Genomic DNA, 22,523 nt, shown 5'->3' with positions numbered 1-22,523 from the left:
GTAAGACAACAGTAATAAACGACCACTATGGGTCCCAACAGTATCAGCATAAAGCGTAAACATGATATCTACCATGAGTGACAACTCAATTACTTTATCACATGATGAAAATACGGATATCAACAAGATAGAACCACTAGACAATGTCGTGGAATCGACCAGGTCACAATTCTCATAGTGCACGCCCGCACTCCCGTCACTTGGCATGTACGTCACCTCAATACCACTCACATAACACAAAATTCTGGGTTTCGAACCCTCAGAACCAAGCTTGAAAGTGTTACCTAAATCCGGGCTAAACTCTACTCCAAAATGCCCTTGCCCCTCAAATCGGTCTCCAAACGTTCCGAATCTAGCCACAAGCAGTACAATACAATCAATATAGGCTAAAATAATTAATTCCACAAGAAAATACAAAATTATAGCCAAAATCCGAAATCAGTCCAAACCTGGCCCCCGGGCCTACGTCTCAAAATCTAACAAAAGTCACAAAATTCGAAAGCCCATTCACTCACGAATCTAACCATACCAAACTTACTCAAATCTGATCACAAAATCCCATTCAAAACCTCAATTGAGTAAGTTTGATGGTAGATTTGTGATCGGATTTTGTGATCAAATTTAACCATACCCTCACGAATCTAACCATTCACTCACGAAACTAACCATACAAAACTTACTCAAATCCGATCACAAAATCCCACTCATGAATCTAACCATACCCTTAATTTCCCTAACTTTTCCACCCAAAATCACAAATTTAATGGTAGAATTAAAGGCATAATCATGTAAATTAACCAAAACTAGATAGAAATCACTTACCCTAAATACCCACATGAAAATCTCTTCAAAAATTGCCTTCTACCGATCTCCCAAATCAATTTTGTGATATGAACTCGAAACCCTCGATTTTGAATCTTTTATTCTGCCCAGGTACGCCTCCTTCGCGAAAGCGGAAGCACACTCGCGTTCGCGAAGCACAAGTTGCCTCTGACCAAAAATCCCTTCTACGCGAACGTGATCAACCATACGCGAAGGCGAAGGACAAAATCTTCCTTAGCTACTGTATGCCCTTCGCGAAAGCGAGACCACTCTCGTGAACGCGTAAGAGGAAACCAGAACAATTACACCAGCAGTCTTCACTCATCAAGCCAAGTCCAAAAATGATCTACCAACCATCCGAAACTCACCTGAGGCCCCCGGGACCCCAACCAAACATACCATCAAGTCCCAAAATATGATACGAACTTAGCTGAACCCTCAAATCACCTCAAACAACATCAAAAACACGAATTGCACATGGATTCAAGCCTAATAAAGTTTTAAATTTCCAAATTCTACAAACGATGCTGAAACCTATCAAATCAAGTCTGATTGGCCTCAAATTTTGCACATAAGTGAAAAATAACCCCACGAACCTATTGCAACTTCTGGAATCAAAATCCGACTCTGATATCAAAAAGTCCACTACCGGTCAAACATTCCAAAATTCTAACTTTCGCTATTTCAAGCCTAATTCTACTCTCGACCGCCAAATCACAATTCGGACACGCTCCTAAGTCCAGAATCACCCAATGGAGCTAACGAAACTATCAAAATTCAAATCCGAGGTCGTTTACACCTAAGTCGATATCCGGTCGACTTTTCCAACTTAAGCTCTCAATTAAGAGACTAAGTGTCTCAATTCACCCTGAATTCTCTCTAGAGTCGAACCAACTAACCTGATAAATCATATAACAACTATAAAGCACAAATGGAGTAGTAAATGGGGGAACAGGGCTATAACTCTCAAAACGATTGGTCGGGTCGTCACACAATCCAAGAGCTTATTGATACAAATCAAACTGTAGTCTAGAGCCCAGATGCGCCAAACATCAACAAAAATCCTTATCCAGCCAATGTAGAGACACACATGATTGAAATAGTTCATAAGGATGGGGATTTCAGGAATTCTTCCAAGACCGTCATGATGATTCGTGCTAGTGAAGGTATTTCTGTTAAAGCTCTAGACTCTACCAAAGAAATGCCCTTGACAGTTGAAGGGGTGACAGAGAAACTAAGCATGCTCAACGTGAAGCCCCCTGTGTTGGTCGTGAAAGGTCCTCCGGAAGACGTTGGAGCAAGTCAGGAAAAGCCAAAAGTGGTCGTGACAGGGATCCCGAACAAGCCTGTCGTAGTCGTGGAAGGGGCTCGTATTACCCCTGTTGTTATTAAATTTATGACCCAATTTCCAATGGTTGATACAAAGGCTGTCCCGTGGAATTACAAATAGGTGATAGTGACATATAAAGGGAAGGAAGTAGAGAAAGAAGTCAATGAAATCGGAGGACTGACTCGTTCTGGGAGATGTTTTACCCCAGAGAAATTGAGGAAAGCCAAGCCATTCAAGGATAGCCAAATCCCAGTAAAGAAGTCGGGCATCGAAGAAGAGGCTGAAGAGTTCCTGAAAAAGATGAAAGCGCAAGACTATTCCATTGTGGATCAGTTAAGGAAAATACCAGCTCAGATCTCTCTTTTGTCTTTGCTGATACATTCAGATGAACACCGCAGAGCCCTGATGAAGATTTTGATTGAGGCACATGTTCCTGATAAGATCATGGTGAATCACTTGGAAAAGATTGCTAACATGATCTTCAAAGCAAACAGGATCACGTTCTCAGATGATGAACTTCCTATGGAGGGTACAGAACACAACCGAGCTCTTTATCTCACGGTGAAGTGCGAGGATTCTATTGTCTCAAGGGGTTGATAACGGCTCTAGTGCAAATATTTGCCCCTGTCCACTTTGCAAAAGTTGTAGATCAGCACTGAAAGAATCCACATGAACAGTGTATGTGTTCAAGATTTGATGGAGGAGGGAAAGATTATGTCGGCGATATAATGCTCGAATTGTCGATAGGGCCAGTTGAGTGCACTATGGATTTCCAAGTGCTAGATGTGGTTGTCTCCTACAACTTGTTATTGGGTAGGCCCCGGATACATATTGCTAAGGCAGTTCCGTCTTCGAATGGGATAGGCATGAAATAGTTGTGCACGGTGATGAGGGATTATCTACTTACAATGACATAACTGTTCCATTTATTGAAGCTGAAGATGATAAAGGGCCTTGGGTCTACCAAACTTTTGAAACAGTGTCTGTTGAGAAGTTTCCTAGGGGAGAAAGCATTTCAGGTCTAAAGCTATCCTCCGCATCTGTAATGGTGGCAAATGAAATGTTGAAGAATGGTTTTGTGTTAGGTAAAGGTTTGGGTTCATCTTTACAGGATATTATGCATCCAGTGTGTCCACGTGGAAATCTTGGTACATTTGGTTTGGGATTCACGCCCATAGAGAAGTGCGTGAAAAGGGCTAAAAATCTGAAATAGAAAGTATGGTCACTCCCTAATCCTGTTCCACACATCTCCAAGTCTTTTGTCAAGCCAGGGGCCGTAAAATGTCCAATATCATCAGTCCCGAAACCTGTGGTCGGCATTGATGAAGAGTTGATCAAGAGATTCCCGAGTCTGTTTGATGAGGTTAATATGGTAGAAATTGGGGAAGGTTCCAGTAACGCAGATGTGCAGCTCGTTTGGCCAAATGTGGAGCTTAACAATTGGGAAGCTACTCCTCTCCCCACCCGGAAGGATTTTTGGTAGTCTTCTTTGTTTTCCGTTCTGTTATCTGGGTTATTCCAGAGTTGTAATCCATATTTTTATTTCTCGCTTGTTATGATGTTCAAACCCTTCTATCCTTTTTATTTTCAATGAAATACAATTTCTCGTTTTCCATTATTCCTCATAGCGTTTCATTTTTGTCTTTCTTTTGTACAATTCTTTTTATGTTAGTTTCAATGACATGACATACATGAAAAATTTTTAGCCAAGTCTTAAAAGCCAATCTAGTTCTGAAATAATAATCCAAGAAGTAGAGTGTGATGAAGAAGCAGAATATGATGAAGAAGCAGCATTTGAGGAAATAAGTAAAGAATTAAAACATTTTGAAGAAAAACCAAAACCTAATTTGAATAAAACTAAAGCAATCAATTTAGGAGATCAACATAATGTCAGGGAGACTAAGATAAGTGTGCATTTGGAACCGCAAGTCAAGGAAGAAATAATCAAAACCCTATTTGAATAAAAAAGATGTCTTTGCATGGTCGTATGATGATATGTCAGGCTTAAGTACTGATCTGGTAGTCCATAAATTGCCAACTGATCATGCATTATCTCCTGTCAAGCAGAAGTTAAGAAAGTTCAAGACTGACATGAGTGTGAAGATTAAAGAAAAAATCACAAAGCAACTTGGGGGAAAAGTCATTCGGGTCACTCAATATCCTACTTGGTTAGATAATGTTGTGTCAGTACCAAAGAAGGATGGTAAGACCAGGGTATGTGTTGATTATCGTGATCTTAACAAGGCAAGCCCAAATGATGACTTTCCATTGCCAAACATCCACATTCTATTTGATAATTGTGCCAAGCATGAGATCGGGTCTTTTGTGGATTGCTACGCGGGATATCATCAGATCCTGATGGACAAGGAAGACACAGAAAAGACAGCGTTCATCATGCCATGAGGAACATATTGCTACCGGGTAATGCCATTTGGTTTGAAGAATGTTGGGGCAACTTACATGAAGGCGATGGCTACCATATTTCATGACATAATACACAAAATATTGAGGTTTATATAGATGATATGATCATAAAGTCAAAGAAGCAGCCCGACCATTTCAGGGATTGGCAAAATGTGCATTTGGTGTCCCGTACGGGAAAATGTTGGGATTCATATTTAGTCGACGTGGTATTGAGTTGGATCCGTCGAAGATCAATTCCATCCAAGATCTACCCCCACAAAAGAATAAAACCGAAGTGATGAGCCTGCTCGAAAGGTTAAGTTACATCAGCAGGTTTATTGCTCGACTCACGACAACTTGTAGGCCCATCTTTAAGTTGCTGAAAAAGAATATTGCGTTTAAGTGGATTGATGAGTGTCAGGAAGTATTTGATAAGATTAAGACGTACCTATCAAACCCACCTGTGTTGGTCCCGCCGGAACCTGGGAGACCTTTAATCCTCTATCTGATGGTCCTGGATAATTCTTTTGGTTGTGTACTGGGTCAACACGATATCACGGTCAAGAAAGAACAAGCCATTTATTATCTCAACAAGAAGTTCACTCCTTATGAGGTTAAGTATACTCTACTTGAGAGGACATGTTGCGCCCTAACTTGGGTGGCACAAAAGTTAAAGCATTATCTTTCGTCCTGCACTACTTACCTCATTTCTCGCATGGATCCTCTAAAGTATATCTTTCAGAAGCCTATGCCCACAGGAAGACTTGCAAAGTGGCAGATTTTACTCACAGAGTTTGACATCATCTATGTGACTCGGACCGCGATGAAAGCCCAAGCCTTGGCAGATCACTTGGCCGAAAATCCAGTGGATGAAGAATATGACCACTAAAGACTTATTTTCCTGATGAAGAAGTGATATATATTGACGAGGTTGATCATAATTAAAATCCAGGTTGGAAACTCTTCTTCGATGGAGTTGCTAACATGAAAGATGTCGGAATAGGAGCTATACTCATTTCTGAAACAGGGCGGCACTACCCTGTGACGGACCAGCTTCGATTTTATTGCACCAACAACATGGCCGAGTACGAAGCATGCATTCTGGGTTTGAGGTTAGCTGTAGATATGGGAGTCCAGGAAATACTGGTTATGGGAGATTCAGATTTGCTGGTTCACCAGATTCAGGGAGAATGGGAGACTCAGGATTTGAAGCTCATACCGTATCGACAGTGTCTTCATGATCTTTGTCAACGATTTAGGTCAGTAGAATTCAGGCATATTCCCAGGATTCATAATGAGATTACTGACGCCTTGGCTACTCTGGCGTCAATGTTACACCATCTGGATAAGACTTACGTCGACCCTCTACATATCCAAGTCCGTGATCAGCATGCCTATTACAATATGGTTGAATAGGAACTTGATGGTAAACCTTAGTTCCATGATATCAAGGAATACATCAAGTCGGGGGTATATTCGGTACATGCCATAGGTAATCAAAAGAGAACCATCCGACGTATGGCTGGTGGATGTTTCTTAAGTGGGGGAATCTTGTATAATAGGACTCCAGATCTAGGACTACTAAGGTGCATAGATGTTAAACAAGCTTCGGCCATCATGGCCGAAGTGCATTCCAGAGTTTGCGGGCCGCATATAAAAGGGTATGTTTTTGGCAAAGAAGATACTTCGAGCAGGTTATTATTGGCTCACCATAGAACGAGATTGCATCAGCTTTGTTCGCAAATGTCACCAATGTCTGCACCTTGGCCCTTTATTGCTTGGGGCATGCAATAACACTTATTGCTTGGGGCATGGATGTCATTGGACCAATTGAGCTGGCAGCATCAAACGGGCATAGGTTTATTCTAGTGGCCATTGATTACTTTACCAAGAAGGCAGTGGTAGATTTTGTTCATTCAAATATCATTTGCCAGTTCAGAATTCCCAAGGTAATCATCACAGACAATGCTGCTAATCTCAACAGTCATTTGATGAAAGAGGTATGCCAACAATTAAAGATTATGCATCGAAACTCCACTCCGTATCGTCCTAAGGTAAACGGAGTTTTTGAGGCTGCTACCAAGAACATAAAGAAGATACTTCATAAGACGGTGCAAGGTTCCAGGCAATGGCATAAAAAGTTACATTTTGCTTTACTGGGTTATTGCACTATTGTTCGCACTTTAGTAGGTGCAACTCCTTATTTGCTGGTATATGGAACTGAGTTAGTTATACCTGTGGAGGTTGAGATTCCATCCCTTTGGATCGTTGCGGAAGCTGAAATTGATGATGGTGAGTGGGTCAAAACCCGGCTGGAGTAGTTGGGTCTGATTGATAAGAAAAGATTGACAGCAGTATGTCATGGTCAATTGTATCAGAAGAAAATGGCAAGAGCATACAACAAAAAGGTGCGTCCCCGGAAATTTGAAATGGGCCAGTTAGTATTGAAGCGCATCTTTCCCCATCAGGCCAAAGCTAAAGACAAGTTCGCCCCAAACTAGCAAGGGTCGTTCATTATGACAAGGGTGTTGCCCAATGGTGCTTTGTATTTAACAGACATAGAAGGCAAATGTGTGGATGTGGCTATCAATTTTGGTGTAGTCAAGAGATATTATGTATGATTTCTTTGCTTATCTTTAATTGTATTTTGTACTTGGCATGCTCAAAATTGGAATGATGAAGGCATTTTATTCTGCTACACAAATACTTTTACCCTTTGTTACCCCTTTTTAGCCTTATTTATTTTCTTTCATACCCCTCTTTTGGAATCAGAAGCAAAAAAAAAAAAAAGGAAGAAAAGAAGAAAAAAAAGAGAAAAATATATTAAAAAAAAAAGAAAAAAAAAGAACAAAGAAGCAACAAAAACAAAACAACTCTTAGGTTGGAACTACGTTTGACCTGATTCTTTTTAAGGATATGTAGGCAGCCTTACTCTGAGGTCCGATCCCATCAAAATAAAAATCCAAAATTCCCCAGACTCAAAGAAACTGGGGCAGAAGTTTTAGTTTTGCAAAATATCTAATTCCAAAAGTTGTAATTTTGAACCATTTCATCTTAAATTATTTTGAGCCTTCATACCATCCTTTCTTTCTGACCCTATCCAAAAGCCTACACTACGGTCCAAAGAAAGACCTTCTGATCAATCTTTGAGGATGCTAAGTCAAGCGAGATAGAGGTATGATTTACATCATGGGTAACACTGTTCATGGGTAACACTCTGTTCATGGGAACAAAGAAAAATGAATAAAATGAGAGTCTTATTGGTGAAAACCCTCGCAGGCATCGTAAGGCGACAGTGAGTTGAGAGATGAACAAATAAGAGAGGCTTGTTGGTGAAAACCTTTCAGGGTACTACAAGTTGAATGAGGTTCGTGACTTTACAGACAACTTGGATCATTGAAAGGCCGGTTTTTGAATTATGAAGACATGACATGAACTGAAAGTGTGATTGGTTGGACGGATTTAGGTTGATCAGTCCGAAATGCATGACATGATCATTGGAGCCAGTTGTTTCACTCAGATACGACTCTTTTCCTCTCTCATCCGAATAGATATCTTCATTCAAATTTTTCTTCTGTTTATTTTGCCAAAATCACTTCACTTTGTTCTTTGGTTCTATTTCTTTGTGTTCTTCCAAGTCAGTTTGGTTAAAGCAAGTAAGAAAGGACTTCAAAGCCTACTACCGGCTCTTGATTGCACAAGGCAAAGTTTGTCCGGGCACATCATAAACAAGATGATTCAGAAGGAGCAATATGGTGATAACTGAAGTTCAGGTGATCAAATTAATCTTGAATTTTGAGAAAATACAAAGGCTCAACAATTGTCAGCATGAAAACACAATGCAACAAGTGATTGTAAGGGATTCGGGTCATCCAGAGGTTTTTTGTGGTCAAGGTTCAATCAGAAGGTCAAATAATTCCTTGTTAGCCCGAAGCAGCTAATCAGAATGAAGCATGGCAGCAGCAGAAGCGGACACCTTCAACAACGACGCCACAAACTAACCACTATATTTTCAAACTCACAAAATTTCCTTTGATTAAAAAAGGGGCAGGAAAATTCGGTCGTTCGTGAGGATCCTCCATGAGGAAAGCATGGTTCAAAGGCAAGAAATTTTGTTCATTCTGCAAGAATCCTCCATGAGGAAAGCATAGTTTAGAAAATTTCTTTTGTTTTTTCTTTTTTGTTATGATTGCAGGCACCCACCTGGAGAACAAGGGAATCCATTTAAATTTTCAAGTCAATAGCAGGCGCCCACCTGGAGAATGAGGTAATTCATTTCAAGTTCAAGTTAGTGGCAGGCACCCACCTGGAGAACGAGGGTATTTATTTCAGAATTCATTTCAAGTTCAAGTCAGTGGCAGACACCCACCTGGAGAACGAGGGTATTTATTTCAGAATTCATTTCAAGTTTAAGTCAGCAGCAGGCACCCACCTGGAGAATAAGGGAATTCATTTCAAGTTCAAGTTAGTGAAACGCACCCACCTGGGAATGAGGGAATTTATTTCAAGTTCAAGTTAGCAGCAGGCGCCCACCTGGAGAATGAGGTAATTCATTTCAAGTTCAAGTCAGTGGCAGGCACCCACCTGGAGAATGAGGGTATTCATTTCAGAATTCATTTCAAGTTTAAGTCAGTGGCAGGCACCCACCTAGAGAACGAGGGTATTCATTTCAAGTTCAAGTCAGCAGCAAGCGCCCACCTGGAGAATGAGGGAATTCATTTCAAGTTTAAGTCAATGGCAGGCACCCACCTGGAGAACGAGGGTATTCATTTCAGAATTCATTTCAAGTTCAAGTCAGCAGCAGGCACCCACCTGGAGAATGTGGGAGGTAAGTTCAGAGTTATTTCAAATTTCAAGTCAGTAGCAGGCGCCCACCTGGAGAATAAGGGAATTCTTTTTAGAGTTATTTCAAATTTCAAGTCAGTAGCAGGAGACCGCCTGAACAATAGGGTCAATTCAAGTTAGAAGTAGCAGAAGCTCGCCTCAAGAATGCGAGTCGACAATTCAAGATGCACAACAGGATTGTAGAAGATTTAAGATCAAGCTTCAGAAGACTGATAGATAGGAATCTTGTAACTCCTAGCTGATAGGCTTGTTTAGTTTTTTTTTTATTTGGATTTCAGTGTAATAAGGAGTTCAACAAGCAATAACAACAGTGAAATCACAGCTTCTCGATAGTCCCAGCTACCAAAATTCCCAGAACTACACTGACCTGATTCCTTTATAACCAAGGATATGTAGGCAACCTCCAAAGCAAGGTTCGGTCAAACCTTTTCAAAATGCTTCCGAATGGAGTGTCAAACGAGCAAAAATTGCTCATAATTCCTCACTTTATCTTTGCCCAAAAACTCTTCGTGTTTCCGAGCAAAGAGGGGCAGTTGTGGGCACGTAATTTTTGCCCCACAAAAAATAGATCTTTTTTTTCTAATTATTTTAATTATTTTTCATAGAATTTCTAGGAATTTCTTGTTAATTGTTGTTTGCATTTAATTCCATATTTAATATCCTAAAATTATAAGAAAACATCAAAAAATATCTAAAATATCCATTACATAGCATTTTAGGTTTTATTTCCATTTTTAGGATTTAATTATGTTCATTAGTTACATTACTAATTGAAAATCATAAAAATACCATGGTCATTTTATATTTTTAGCTTTTAGTCTTAAATTATTAATTTTCTTTCATTAGTTTTAAGTTAATTAATTAGTTAAATATTAGAAATAGTAAGAAGGTTAATTTTGTAAATTAGAATTAAGTTAGGATTTAATTAGGATTTTTAATTAATTTTGAAGAATTTAAAATCAAAGAAAACAAAGAAAAGAAATAAGGAGTTTATTTGGTCTTAGTCAAAACTGGTCCAAAAGCTTCTCAATAGCCCGAATCAACCCCAGCCCAAACCAAGCCTCACCCGGTCCGACTCTTTAAATGACCAAACGACGTCGTTTTAGTAACGCCAATCTCAGCCGTTCATTTCTCCTAATCCAACGGTCCTGAACTCATCACCCTCTTCCCATATGATTGTCTAAAACCACCACCACCTCCCCCTCCCCCTCCCCCCCCCCCCCAAATCCCTCATTATTCATCTTCCTCACCTCTTCTCCCAAAACCCTAGCCGCCCTAGGTTTCCCAGACCTTACTCGTCGGCGGCCGACTCTAGACTGCTCCAAACTTTCACCCTACAACCCCCAACCTCCCCTTATCATTAATGCCCCAATAGATTTCCCAAAACCCCTACCAAATCCTTCAAATTTCGGATCTGAAAATACCCTGAAACCCTAGACCGCTCTTCTTCTTCTTTTCCCCAATCCAGGTCTATATGAGATTGAAATTAACGTCATTTGATTGTTCTCAACGAGAACAATCTACTGATGTTAGTTTCGATTCATTACATGATTGGCGAAATCCGGTTGAATCAAGAGTCAGTGTTTATATTGCCTTTGCTTATTGGTCTTCAACCTGCTATTCTAACTCGGCTTAAGGGTATATCTCTTTTCCTTTTCTCTTCTCTTTGAATTTCAGTTCCATTAATGTTGTGAGTTTTTCTTTCTTTTTTTGGAATCATCAACAAATTAGTTGTTTGTTTAGGCAATTCTCTTTAACGTGTGGTTTAATTCTCCTAAAATATAATCCTTTGTGTGTGCTTATTTTTATGTTTAAAATTAGTTAATTGGGTGTTAATTAATTAAGGTTTAAGGTTTTTTCTTTCCTTTTTGTTTTTGTAATTCGAATTCATAGCTGGAGTTTTTAGTTGAGGGCAAGATAAAGGGAGGGGTAATTATAGAAGTTTGGAAGGGCAAGTTAGTCTTTAAATCTGAAAGAATCTTGGGCTATAGCCGTTTGAGAAGGTTCTAGAGATAAGAGAGGGACTAAAATACAATAATTAGGTCAGATTGGGGTAAAAAGGTTAAAAACTTAAAAGTTAAGAGGGCTGAAAAATATGGAGAAATATCTGAAGGGACAACTGTCCAATTCAGTGTTAAAAGATGCCTTATCCCAAAATTTCAGCTGACAGATTCTTTTTTCTAGACTCTCTCTCATTCTCTCTTATAGCACACACATAGTTTATATAAGAGGGATTCATTCTGCATTCTGGGGGACAGACGGGGATACACACGAAAAGAAAACTCTCTGAATTGAGAATTCTCTGCTTGCTAATTTTCTGCTTATAGTTATTAGCTGAATCTCACTTCTAGGAGATCTGAGTACTTAGTTGATCACTATTCTGTTGTGTTGCTGTTGTTCCTTCCTACTGTGAGCTTAACTCCATTTCTATTTGCTTGACAATTGATTGTCAGATTCTATCCCTTTACCTTCCTACTTTAGGTATGTAATGGTTTTTCTTTAACAGTATCTTGTTGAGTATATAAATGAAAGTTTGTTTCTGTTTGGTTAACTCATGTTTAAGTTTGTGTATTTGGTTGTGCTTGACTCCCAGATTTGCCTATGCTTGTTTTCTTTTGGATTGCTTGTTTTATCTTGAAGGCTTAAGTTAAAGCTGCCTGTTTGTCTTGATGATGGCTTTTGTTAATTCACGGCCTAGTCAGTTAAATAATTAGTTGCTCAAATTGTTAAAAATCAATTGTCATTTAATCTGTGACTGTTTTGTTGTTATCTAGCTAGCTAGTCATGGCCTAAAAGGTCTGACCAAGTAACTTATTGATTGAAGTCTCTGGGAAGCCTGCAAGCTATAGTGGATGGATTTGGAGGTCCATAGCATATAAAGTTTCTACACTAGCAACTATTGTATTTGTAATCACTGATAGTCCCTGCTTTTGATGAGTTAATTCGAAGCAAGAAGAATTTTATTTTTTTCGACATACACATGTTCTAATTCGTGATTTATTGTAGTTCTGGAGGAGTATTTAATTTAGTGATTCAAGTATTTATATTGACAACTCAGCTCGCTTTTGTAATTCCAACCCAAGTAACTTGATCAATTCATCTGGGAGTCATTACTTGATTAGTATTTCTTAAATTGTCTTTGATGAAATCTAGCTTCATGTAACTTCTTTTGATCACATGTTTGTATCAATGCCATCATGATTTAACACATCAATTTGAGACAATACGTCATTGTAAGTTGCCAATTTAATTGTCAAAATATTAGTTTGGTTTAAATGAAGAATGCTTTTTTACTCTTTTGGACCTTGTTTCCTTTTATTCTTTTCGTGAATTTTGGGCCATGGGTTATTAGTTTGAAATGGTTTCCATTTGAATTAATTGGGCCGAAAGAGAAATTTGCCAGGCCCACTTCGTGATAATATGCTATTGGCCCATCTCTTCTCTAATAACAAAGCTGATTACTTCCTTACTTCCACAACTAATCTCCATAAACTCTTGGTCTTACAATAATCTCAAATTAGTTTAGGACCATAACTCATAAACTTACGTAGTTGCTTTAGGGATAAATCATCGTGACTATGGGTACGATTCCCGTAGCATGGTCACGATACATAAATCCCAATTCGAGTGTGCGTTTCATGCAACTCGACCACAACTTTAAATAATAATAAAAATTAATATGTTATAAATCGCGGGTGCGTTTCACGTAGCACGATTCGCAATGTGTACGAAAACAACGAGTGCGCGACATCGCGACTTGTTCAAACAAATTTCATAAATACTAAAAGCGGTTAAAAAGTAAAAGAAATGCACAATAGGTTTAAAATATGTAATAAATCAGATAATTAGGCCAATTATGATTAGTTGAGCGACCGTGCTAAAATCACGAAACTCGAAAGTTCCTCACACCTTCTTCCGGGTTGACAGAATTTCTTATCCGGTCTTCTATGTTCGCGGACTAAAAATAGAGTCAATTTCCTCGATTTGGAATTTTAAAATAAATCGGTAACTTGGGACACCATAAAATATTCAAAGTTGCGACTCTGATTAATTAAATAATTCCATTTCGATTAATGTCACTTTAATTGAAAAAACTCCCTATCCCTCGGGAAAAAGAAGGTGTGACAGGGAGAAAATAGGGTTTTGGCGGAATAAGTGCAAGATAATTGTTCAGGATCTAACTCTAGATAATTCACTTTCATTGTTCAAGTGAGTCTCTCAAATTCACATAATTATCAGTACAATTGTTTAGTAGAAACTCCTCTCTCGATTAAGTCTCAATCTCACAATATGAACCAATTTAAGCTTGGCAAAGATATGCAAGAATTCGTAATGGATTGGTCTTTAGGAGAACCTCTTTCGATTATCCTCCTAACTAGGTTTAATCAAGGATTCAACTAGCCTCTTTCGATTACTTCGAAGAATCTATGAACTCAACCAACAATATAGTGCAAATATATCACAAGTTATGCCTCTCTCGATTACAAGAACAAGTGAACATAGATGCAATAATTTAATCTTCGCAAAACAATTCAAATACATAAAAATAGAGTTATAATCCACAAACAACCATCAATACACCAAATCCATCAAAACCCAAAAGGTTCTATTCCATAGACATGGAGAAGTTCTTCACAAATGAAATAAAAGTATAGGAAAACATAAATACAATCCAAACCCGGATCTTGAGTGAGGAAGGAATGATGAAATCCTTGTGCTCTTATTTCTCTTCTTCTCCTTAGCTTCTCTAGGTCTAAGGTATGTCAAAAGTCCTTCTAAAATAGTATTTTGGGGTATTTAATGCGCCCCCAAAACAAAAACGGACGAAACTACCATTTTCTTAGCAAAATAGGACTCTTCCCGGATAGGACATGCGTGGTCACATACCTGGGGACTTGCTCGCGCACTTGGTCGCGTATTTTGCACACCGTTTTGCCCTAAGTGTGCGCCCAGTGCGCGATCGCGCACTTGGTCGCGCACCTGGGTGGTATCAGTTTGGAATTTGGGAAAGTGTAAAACATGAAAGTTGTAACCCTTTAAAATTACTTTCCAACGATATATTGTGGAGCCCAAACGGATTTCTGAGCTAAAATTTATGTGCATTTTACTGGACAATGCGCAGTATGCCTACTCGATTCTTCATTTCGTTCTTAAAGTGCACTATCATCCGTTGATCCCCGAACACGATCCCAACTTAATCCTTATGCTTTTACTTAGATTTCAAAGCTCTAAAATAGCATGAATTCATTCCACAACATCTACATAGATCGGAATCACTCCTACAGGGCATAAAACACATAATTAGTGTAAAACACTAGCGATTAAAGCTCCAACTCAATTAAAGTACAGTAAATTAGAGTACAATAATCGACTAAAACACAAAATTATAGCCTACCATTAAGTATGTGATTAAATCAAAGAAGAATGCAGAGTTCGAGTAGTGGAGATACTCAGCATGCGAAAAAGGGACAAGGATAGGATATGGCTGGAAGAAGTATATAGATGGATAGGAGATAGGCAGGACAAATACTTGTACATGAATAGAATAACAAATAGATTTACTTGGACATAACCGAGTAAGTACGGAACTTTCTTTATATAGCTAGATGATAGAGTGTTTTTTTCTCATTGTACTTTATTATGGCGATGAATAAAAAACTTTCATTCCACCAAAAAAAATTCAAAATTAGTCGAGTCAGTAAATATCTAATATCATATGGTTAAATAAATAAAAAACACTACATTTTTTCCAAGCTTATGCTCAGTAAACTAAGATCCATTATTGAGTTGTGTGGCACCCCAAAACTTGCTAATCATAACCAATAGAAACATGAAACCTAATCTAACTTTATATAGATATGCAAAGTACGGTGTTCTTTCTTCTATATAAGAAGAGAAAATAATGATAGTTCCAATGTCAGAAAGCATTTTTGGCAGAAGATAACAACAATAATTGACTTGCTAGTGAGAAATGTCTCGTGCTCATTTTCTTTACCAACGTAGGAGGATGCTTACACATGCAATTGATAATTGACATTTACAAGAATTTAAATCAATGTGAAGGAAAGCATGCAGTTTCGTGTTTTATCAAAGAACTGCTTAAACGAATTTAAGCATCCAATCCAAAAGTTTAATTTAATTTTGTAGAGTTGTCAATTTAAGCATATATTGATATCAAAGAATTGCATAAAGATTATGTTATTTTCCAGGATATTAATTCCACTTTATGGTTAGCTATCTTTTAGTTACTTTTAGGCTGACATTGACTCACGCGAGGGTAATATTTTTTCATCATATAAAAATTAAAACCGACATATATAGTATGTATTTATATGTATGTATGTGATTAATATGTAAACGTATTTATAACCTGTATAGGATAACTGGATATCAATATGGCAATATCAAAGCTTTCAAAATCTATATCTTTCAATAGAGAGAGCACTTGTTATTTTTTACAAGCTTAAGGTTAGGAGAAGAGTAAATTGCTCTAAACATATTTGTAATATCAAAATTAAGAGAAAGGGAAAAAAGTAAAAAGTAGGACAAAATGGCAGTCTGTTGCCTCTTCCTTCTATTTCTTTTTTCCCATCATCTCCTCATATGTAATTTATTATATCAAGCCTTTTGGTGCTTCCCTAGCCAACATTTGGGGGTGTGGCATGGGAAAACTGATAGCCACTGATGCTGAAGTTGCTTCAATTCTTTTTCCTTCACTACTTTTCTGCATTTCTATATCATTAATTCCTTCAATATTTGCAAGAATAACCATTTGATTGTTTCCTTTAATTACTCCCTTCACTGCTTCAGGAATTATTGACTCCTCAATTTCCTTCTCCTTATACTCCTTGTATTTTCCCCACAGAACTGAGTATAGCCCTGCCACTATGAGCACTGCACCAAGAATTCTGAACCCAAAAGAGAAAATAATTAATATTCAGTTTACTAAATGAAAATAAAACCAGAAAAGATTTGAAATTACCCTCCAATATAGATTTTTTCAGCAAGAATAAAAGAGCCCATGATTGCAACAATAATCATCATTAAAGGACTAAAAGCAGTCACAAAAACTGGTCCTCTTTTCTCCATTACAAGACCTTGTACATAGTATGCTATACTTGATGATACTATTCCCTGAAAATTAAAATAATTTGTTATTCATCATTTCTTATATACTTATTTTGGCAAAACCAATAGTCCAAATTGAAAGGAAGAAATTAAACTTACAGCATAGGCAGCAGCTAGTAGATTCATGTCAAAACCAATAGTCCAAACAGAAGGCTCGTGCTCCATTACAAATGTGACAGCAATAGATTGCAAGGTTCCCAGGAAGCAAACAAGTGCAGTTAAAGATAATGGAGCTGTATATTTCCTCATTGTGATAGCCTGTAACCAATAGTATTAAACTACTTTTAACCATCATACAAAAATATACAAAAACAAAAATTCCCTGAAAAGGGGGAAAAGAAAAAGGAAGGTTTTGTAACTTGTAATGTACAGCATATATACCTGAAGAATGAAGAAAGAAGCCCAAGCAAGAGTTGCAAAAATGAGGAGAATTGAGCCTTTAACCCAATCTTTATCAGAATTAGCTCCACTGACTTCAGGGACATTAGAATTAGTTGACCATAACAAGTTAACAACATGGCCTTTGTACAATGTCATTAACATGGCTCCAGCTACAGTTACTATTGTTCCCAACACTTTTGCTTGGCATCTAAATTTCTTCAAGTCCACCTTCTCCATCCTAAAAACAATCCTTATAATTAGTCCAAAACTTCCGAAAAAGAACAAACTGGTTCGGACAGTAAAAAGGGACGCCTGGTGCACTAAGTTTCCGCTATGTACGAGGTCCGGAACTACAAGGGTCTATAGTACGCAGCTTTACCCTGCATTTCTGCAAGAGGCTGTTTCCACGGCTTATATTAAACCCGTGACCTCCTGGTCACATTGTAACAACATTATCAGTTACGCTAAGGTTCTCCCCTTCCGGTCCGGACAATACCGTTATAAGATAAAAATGTTGAACAATATATGTACCTGCAGAGGACTGCCATGACAAATGTCATAGCAGGTAGCATGTTGCTCATAGCACATGAAAATGTTGGAGATGTATATTTGAGTCCAGCATAGTAAAAATTTTGATCAATCACTGGCCCCAAAAGACCCAATACAAATATTTGCAAGAACATCATGAGTGACATCTTTGGCCTAATTTTTCTGTCAACAAATTTAAAGACTTATCAGTTTTTGCTACTCTTTCAAGAATTGTAACAAAAGCTTCAAAATTTCTTATTTTTGTGGGGTAATTTACCTTTCAAGAATAAGAGCAAAGGGAGCAATAACTGCAGTAGCAAAAGCATGTCTATACACAACAAGAACATAATGACTCATTCCCCTATTAAGAGAAACTTTTGTAATAATATTCATTCCTGCATAGCCAAATTGCAAGGAAATCATGGCTATATAAGGCTTAGCCCTTTGGTAAAAACTGCAACTACATTCGCCCTCCATTTTTCTTTCTTTGTTTTTCTTCAGTTAAATCTTGAAGTCTTAATTATACAGAGAAGTAGTATAAAGAGTTGATGAAATGAAAAAGGGAGGAAAACACTCAAGTCTTAGAGTAGATTTGTGTTTTTCCTAGGGAGAAGAAATGAGACATGCAACATATTTATAGACAAGCAAATTATTAAACCATATATGTAAGTAATGCGTCTTCTTTTTTCCATATAGTGGAATACACTATGCAATCAATTAAAAGCAAGTGTTTCAACTTTTAACCGTGTGTGAATCTCACAGTCATAAGTGAGTGTAATTTGTACTATCTCCATTGCATCTAATTGAATATTCTCATTTGGTTTTTTTTATATGGTAAATATATCCATTAAAGGGAGCTATGAGGTCCGACTTACAAATTAATGTGTTATCAAAAATTATATAGTAATTGTTGTTATTATCATGCTAATCTAACTAATTCAGATTCACGCTCCGTAGCTTTATTAAGGTGGATAAAAACGTTAATTACCAAAAAATACTCCACTCTCAAGGTTTGATATCTACCTCTGGTTAAAAGTGTAAGAATATAAATTGATCCACCACATCATTCGAAGACTATTGCCATTATTATTATTATTATTATTATTATTACTGCATCTAAGTGATTTTAGAGGGGCCAAATTAAAATTAAAGATGAGTTTAGTGCGCTGATGCCAGACTCAAATTAATTTATGGTGGGGTCCATACTTTTAAGGTGGGGCCCGTCAGCCATCGTCACTCCGAGATGCGGCATCCAGTCACCGGTTACTTGTATACTTTTATTAGATTAGATTTCTCGGTTTAGTGGATACTCAAGTAATTTTCTTTTTCACATAATTAACGTGAAGTAAAGAATGTCAAATTCATTAGTAGTCGTGAAAGCATTATGATTGAATTAACATTACAGTTTGAAATTTTGAATAATGACTTGTTATCATTAATCTTTCAAAGGAAAAGGGACAAATTTGCTCTTCTACTATGAGGAAAAGATCAATTTTACCCTCTGCTATATTAGTTGTACCAAAACACCCCAAATATTACTCAAGTAACTTAAATTTACCAAACAAGAGTGGGTTGCTATGGTGGTAAGCACCTCCACTTCCAACCAAGAAGTTGTGAGTTTGAGTCACCCCAAGAGTAAGGTAGGGAGTTCTTGAAGGAAGGGAGCCGAGGATCTGCGTACAAACTACCCTCCCGAGATCCCACTAGTAAGATTATACTGGGTTGTTGTTGTTAAATTTACCCCTTTTCTGTCCAAGATAGACGCCCACATGGTACTGGCGTGGTGTACATCACGCAATTTGTCACCTCGCCACTCCCAACCCATTTTACCCCTCTTCTCTACTTCTCCTTCTGCGACTAGAACCTCCTCCACCACCACTACTGCTACTATATATTGCAACTTGGGGTTTTGTACGTCCAATCAACTGAACGAAGAGATCAAATTAATCATCAGAGGTGGAGCTATAATTTGAAGTTTATGGGTTTGTGAGTTTACTTCTTTTAATAAGTTACTTGACTCTAAATTAATATTTTCTATATATTCAATGTATGTCAAATATTAACAAAGTTATTAGATGGACTAAAAATTAACATTTTAAGAAATTAATTCTTTAGAAAATTGGTTCGATCAATCGATTCTTTGTCTATTAGATTAGAATTTTCGCCAATGATCTAGTATATTAAATTAACATGTTTTTTTTATGTCAGCCTTTTCCACTATATTAAGTTTGGGACATTTGCATTTCTTATGTGGAGAGCATGAAAGCAAAGGCCAAATATTCCATTTCGATACTGTATTTTCTATATGCGCCCTTAAGTTTCGAGTGTTTCACATGTTGGTACAAAAGGTACCGCATAATATCTTTTTAGCAACAAAATAAGTTAATTTTTTTGGAGTGATTACAAAAAATAAATAGGATAAGAATCTCTACCTTACATGCAAGTGGATGTGTAGTTAGAAAAGCAGTTTTGATTTGTTTAATCTTAAAAAATACTTAAGCTTAGAAATTATTTTATGTTAAATCATGTTGATCTTGACACAAGGATAAAACTTATACAGTACTTATATCAAACTAGTAAAAACTAGTAAATGAATGACATGTGTTTTTATTTATATACATCTCTCATTTGATCATAATTAATTGACATATATTTTTACCTTAATTAATCATTTGACAATAATAATTGATATGATTTAAAGTAAATACCAAGTACGAGTATTTTTTTTCCTCCTTAAGATCAAAGGGTCAAGCCGAATATATGCTGAAATTACTTCTAATATTTTGTAAAATTTTAAGTTAACTGTTGAGGAGACGTTATATATATTTTGTTTCTTCTGTAAGGGGGGGGGGGGGGGATCCTCTTTATTGATATTTGAAATATATGGAAAAAACAATCAGTACCTCTTTTCAAGCTCATCGTTGTTTAATCTAGCACCCAACAGACAGGAACTGATTACACCTGTGATACCAAATGAATATTTCAATAGCTAGTGGAATTAATTAGATAATTGTGATATACTCCTATTAATATGAATGAATTTCAACGTATGTAGAGATGGATCTATTTCTTGGGAATCAAAGCGTCACAATGTTCCAATTTATCTACTAACATTTCAATTCTCCTACTTCATTTAGAAATTCGAATATTTCTTCTATTTACTTTTTTTTTAATTCTCTATATTCTTGTTTTATCCATTTTGTTAAATCCATCTTTTTCTAGTGCTACTTCTTTTTTTCTGTAAATATTCTCTCGTTTTACCATGATATAATGTTTTTACACAAATATCCATTTATTAGATCATCTGCGTTGAAGTATTGCACAAAGAAAAGGAATTGTTTATGTACTCTTACTAAAATTGTCTGGGAAAATTAGATGAAGATAATAAAAGACCTTCCAATTAACCCTAATGATCGTGGCCAATTCAAACAGGAGATAAATCTGATCTAGGATGAACCAATTGGAGTGAGTGCTATAGCACAAAATTACAAATATCTCAAACTGTTTAAGTTAATTTAAAAGGGAAGTTTGATAGAAATACAAGACTAGTGGTAATTAATTGATAAATCAACAGGCTTAGTTAATCAATATATATTGTTAAGTAGAATTATTTGTGTGTAATCCTCAACATATACCACCTTAGCTTCTTGCCAAGAGGGTCAACTTGTGCTTCAATGGTGAGCTAACTTGAAGGTGGAAAACACCACAACTTCTAAAAGAAATATTTGAGTGTTTTCAAGAAAGTGACGTCACGTGTGTTAAAATACCCCCAAATATCAACAATATATTTTTTTATTTTTCAACTACAAAATTCTTTGTCTCTCTAATTCTTTAAAAATATTGTCAGATGTATGCCGGATCCTCTAATATAATTTTTTTTTCTTTTAGGATTTGATACGAACAACATAATTCGAGTTCTGAGTAACATAGACAAAATTACAAGAAAGAAAGCCATGGCAGGTAGAGATTGGAAAGGTGGAGCACCCAATGTGTAGACTAAAATTCCTATTTTAGGACATGAGCTAATTGTTAACAAAAAAATCTGAGCCACAAACAATGCTTAAACAAGTGTAATAAAAGAGGAAAAAGCACAAAAAAGTGTTCCTATATAGGTACCAAATGAAACTAGAGTATACTCTGCAAAAGTTTTACCTTTTGACTAGGTTTCTTATTAGACGATTAGATCAGACGTGACCATGAGTTCTTTTTTCAATCAAGTTTTATTTGGTTTATTTTCTTTTTTCTTTTTTTGGGTTTTTTGTCGTTTGTTTCATCTTTTGCTAAAGTATTTGGGTACATAATCGAAGTTTGAGTGAATTTTTAGAGGATAAAGAAAAAATAAAGAGTGCCCTTTGGGGTTGTCAATGTTTGTATTTTAAGGACAAATTTACAAGAGGTAGGAACATCTATTGATCCTACTTTTGTTTTCTTCTCTCTTTTTTCCAATTCTTTATCTTTTTTTCTTATGGCTGTGGAGTCAATAGGTGTGTGCTTTAAATTCCATTAAAACAATAGCCTAAATCAACTTGGAGACATGTTGTGGTTATGGTTGCCAAAAGGCCACTTGTGTATTTGTTGTTTCATTGGTCTTTGTTTATTCCTAAGTGAAATCATTGAAGTTTTTTCTTGTGTTAAAAACACGAATGACAGATATATCACTCTTTGCTCCTATCATTTTTCATTAAGGAAAAAGTTTGTCAATCCTTACTAAAGAATTTGGATTTGCCTTTGAAGGTTGTCGTGAAATCAAACTTGTACTATGAAGATAATTGCTATGTTATGATAGGATTTTCTTGAATAGTTTGCCTATTACAATATTCATTATTATCATAAACCTAACGAAGTTAATCTAATGTCATATTTCACGCGGGTATTAAAAATTTGTGCTCTACACCTTGTTAGGTATTGGTTACTTATTATTGAGGGGCGAAACCAGAATTTGAAGTTTATGGGTTCTGAATATGCCACAGAACCCATAGTTTGTCCTAGTTACTGGGTTTACAGTTAAATATTTAAATATATTTGATAAATTTTCTAGTATAAATACAATGTTTAAGCAAAAGTGAGTGTGTTCAGCCGAATCCGC

General features: G+C 36.7%; 2 protein-coding genes across 2 annotated transcripts; one reads left to right on the top strand and one right to left on the bottom strand.

Annotated features, from left to right (window-relative positions):
- The first annotated feature begins 5,539 nt into the window (after positions 1-5,539).
- On the top strand, positions 5,540-5,971 carry LOC138904333 (uncharacterized). The gene has a single exon (XM_070192834.1). It carries the CDS (start codon positions 5,540-5,542, stop codon positions 5,969-5,971), a length of 432 nt encoding a protein of 143 aa, XP_070048935.1.
- A 9,825-nt stretch (positions 5,972-15,796) lies between these two features.
- LOC104111979 (WAT1-related protein At5g07050-like) lies at positions 15,797-18,049 on the bottom strand. Its single transcript, XM_009621803.4, has 6 exons — positions 17,715-18,049; positions 17,441-17,620; positions 16,910-17,147; positions 16,628-16,786; positions 16,383-16,534; positions 15,797-16,308 (listed from the first exon to the last, which is right to left on the bottom strand). The coding sequence occupies exons 1-6, from the start codon at positions 17,912-17,914 to the stop codon at positions 16,014-16,016; spliced, it is 1,224 nt and encodes a 407-aa protein (XP_009620098.2). The 5' UTR covers positions 17,915-18,049; the 3' UTR covers positions 15,797-16,013.
- Between the last annotated feature and the right edge of the window lie 4,474 nt (positions 18,050-22,523).

The sequence above is a fragment of the Nicotiana tomentosiformis genome, chromosome 2 (assembly GCF_000390325.3).
Source record: "Nicotiana tomentosiformis chromosome 2, ASM39032v3, whole genome shotgun sequence".
NCBI lineage: Eukaryota > Viridiplantae > Streptophyta > Magnoliopsida > Solanales > Solanaceae > Nicotiana > Nicotiana tomentosiformis.
This window is presented reverse-complemented; position numbering and strand designations above follow the sequence as displayed.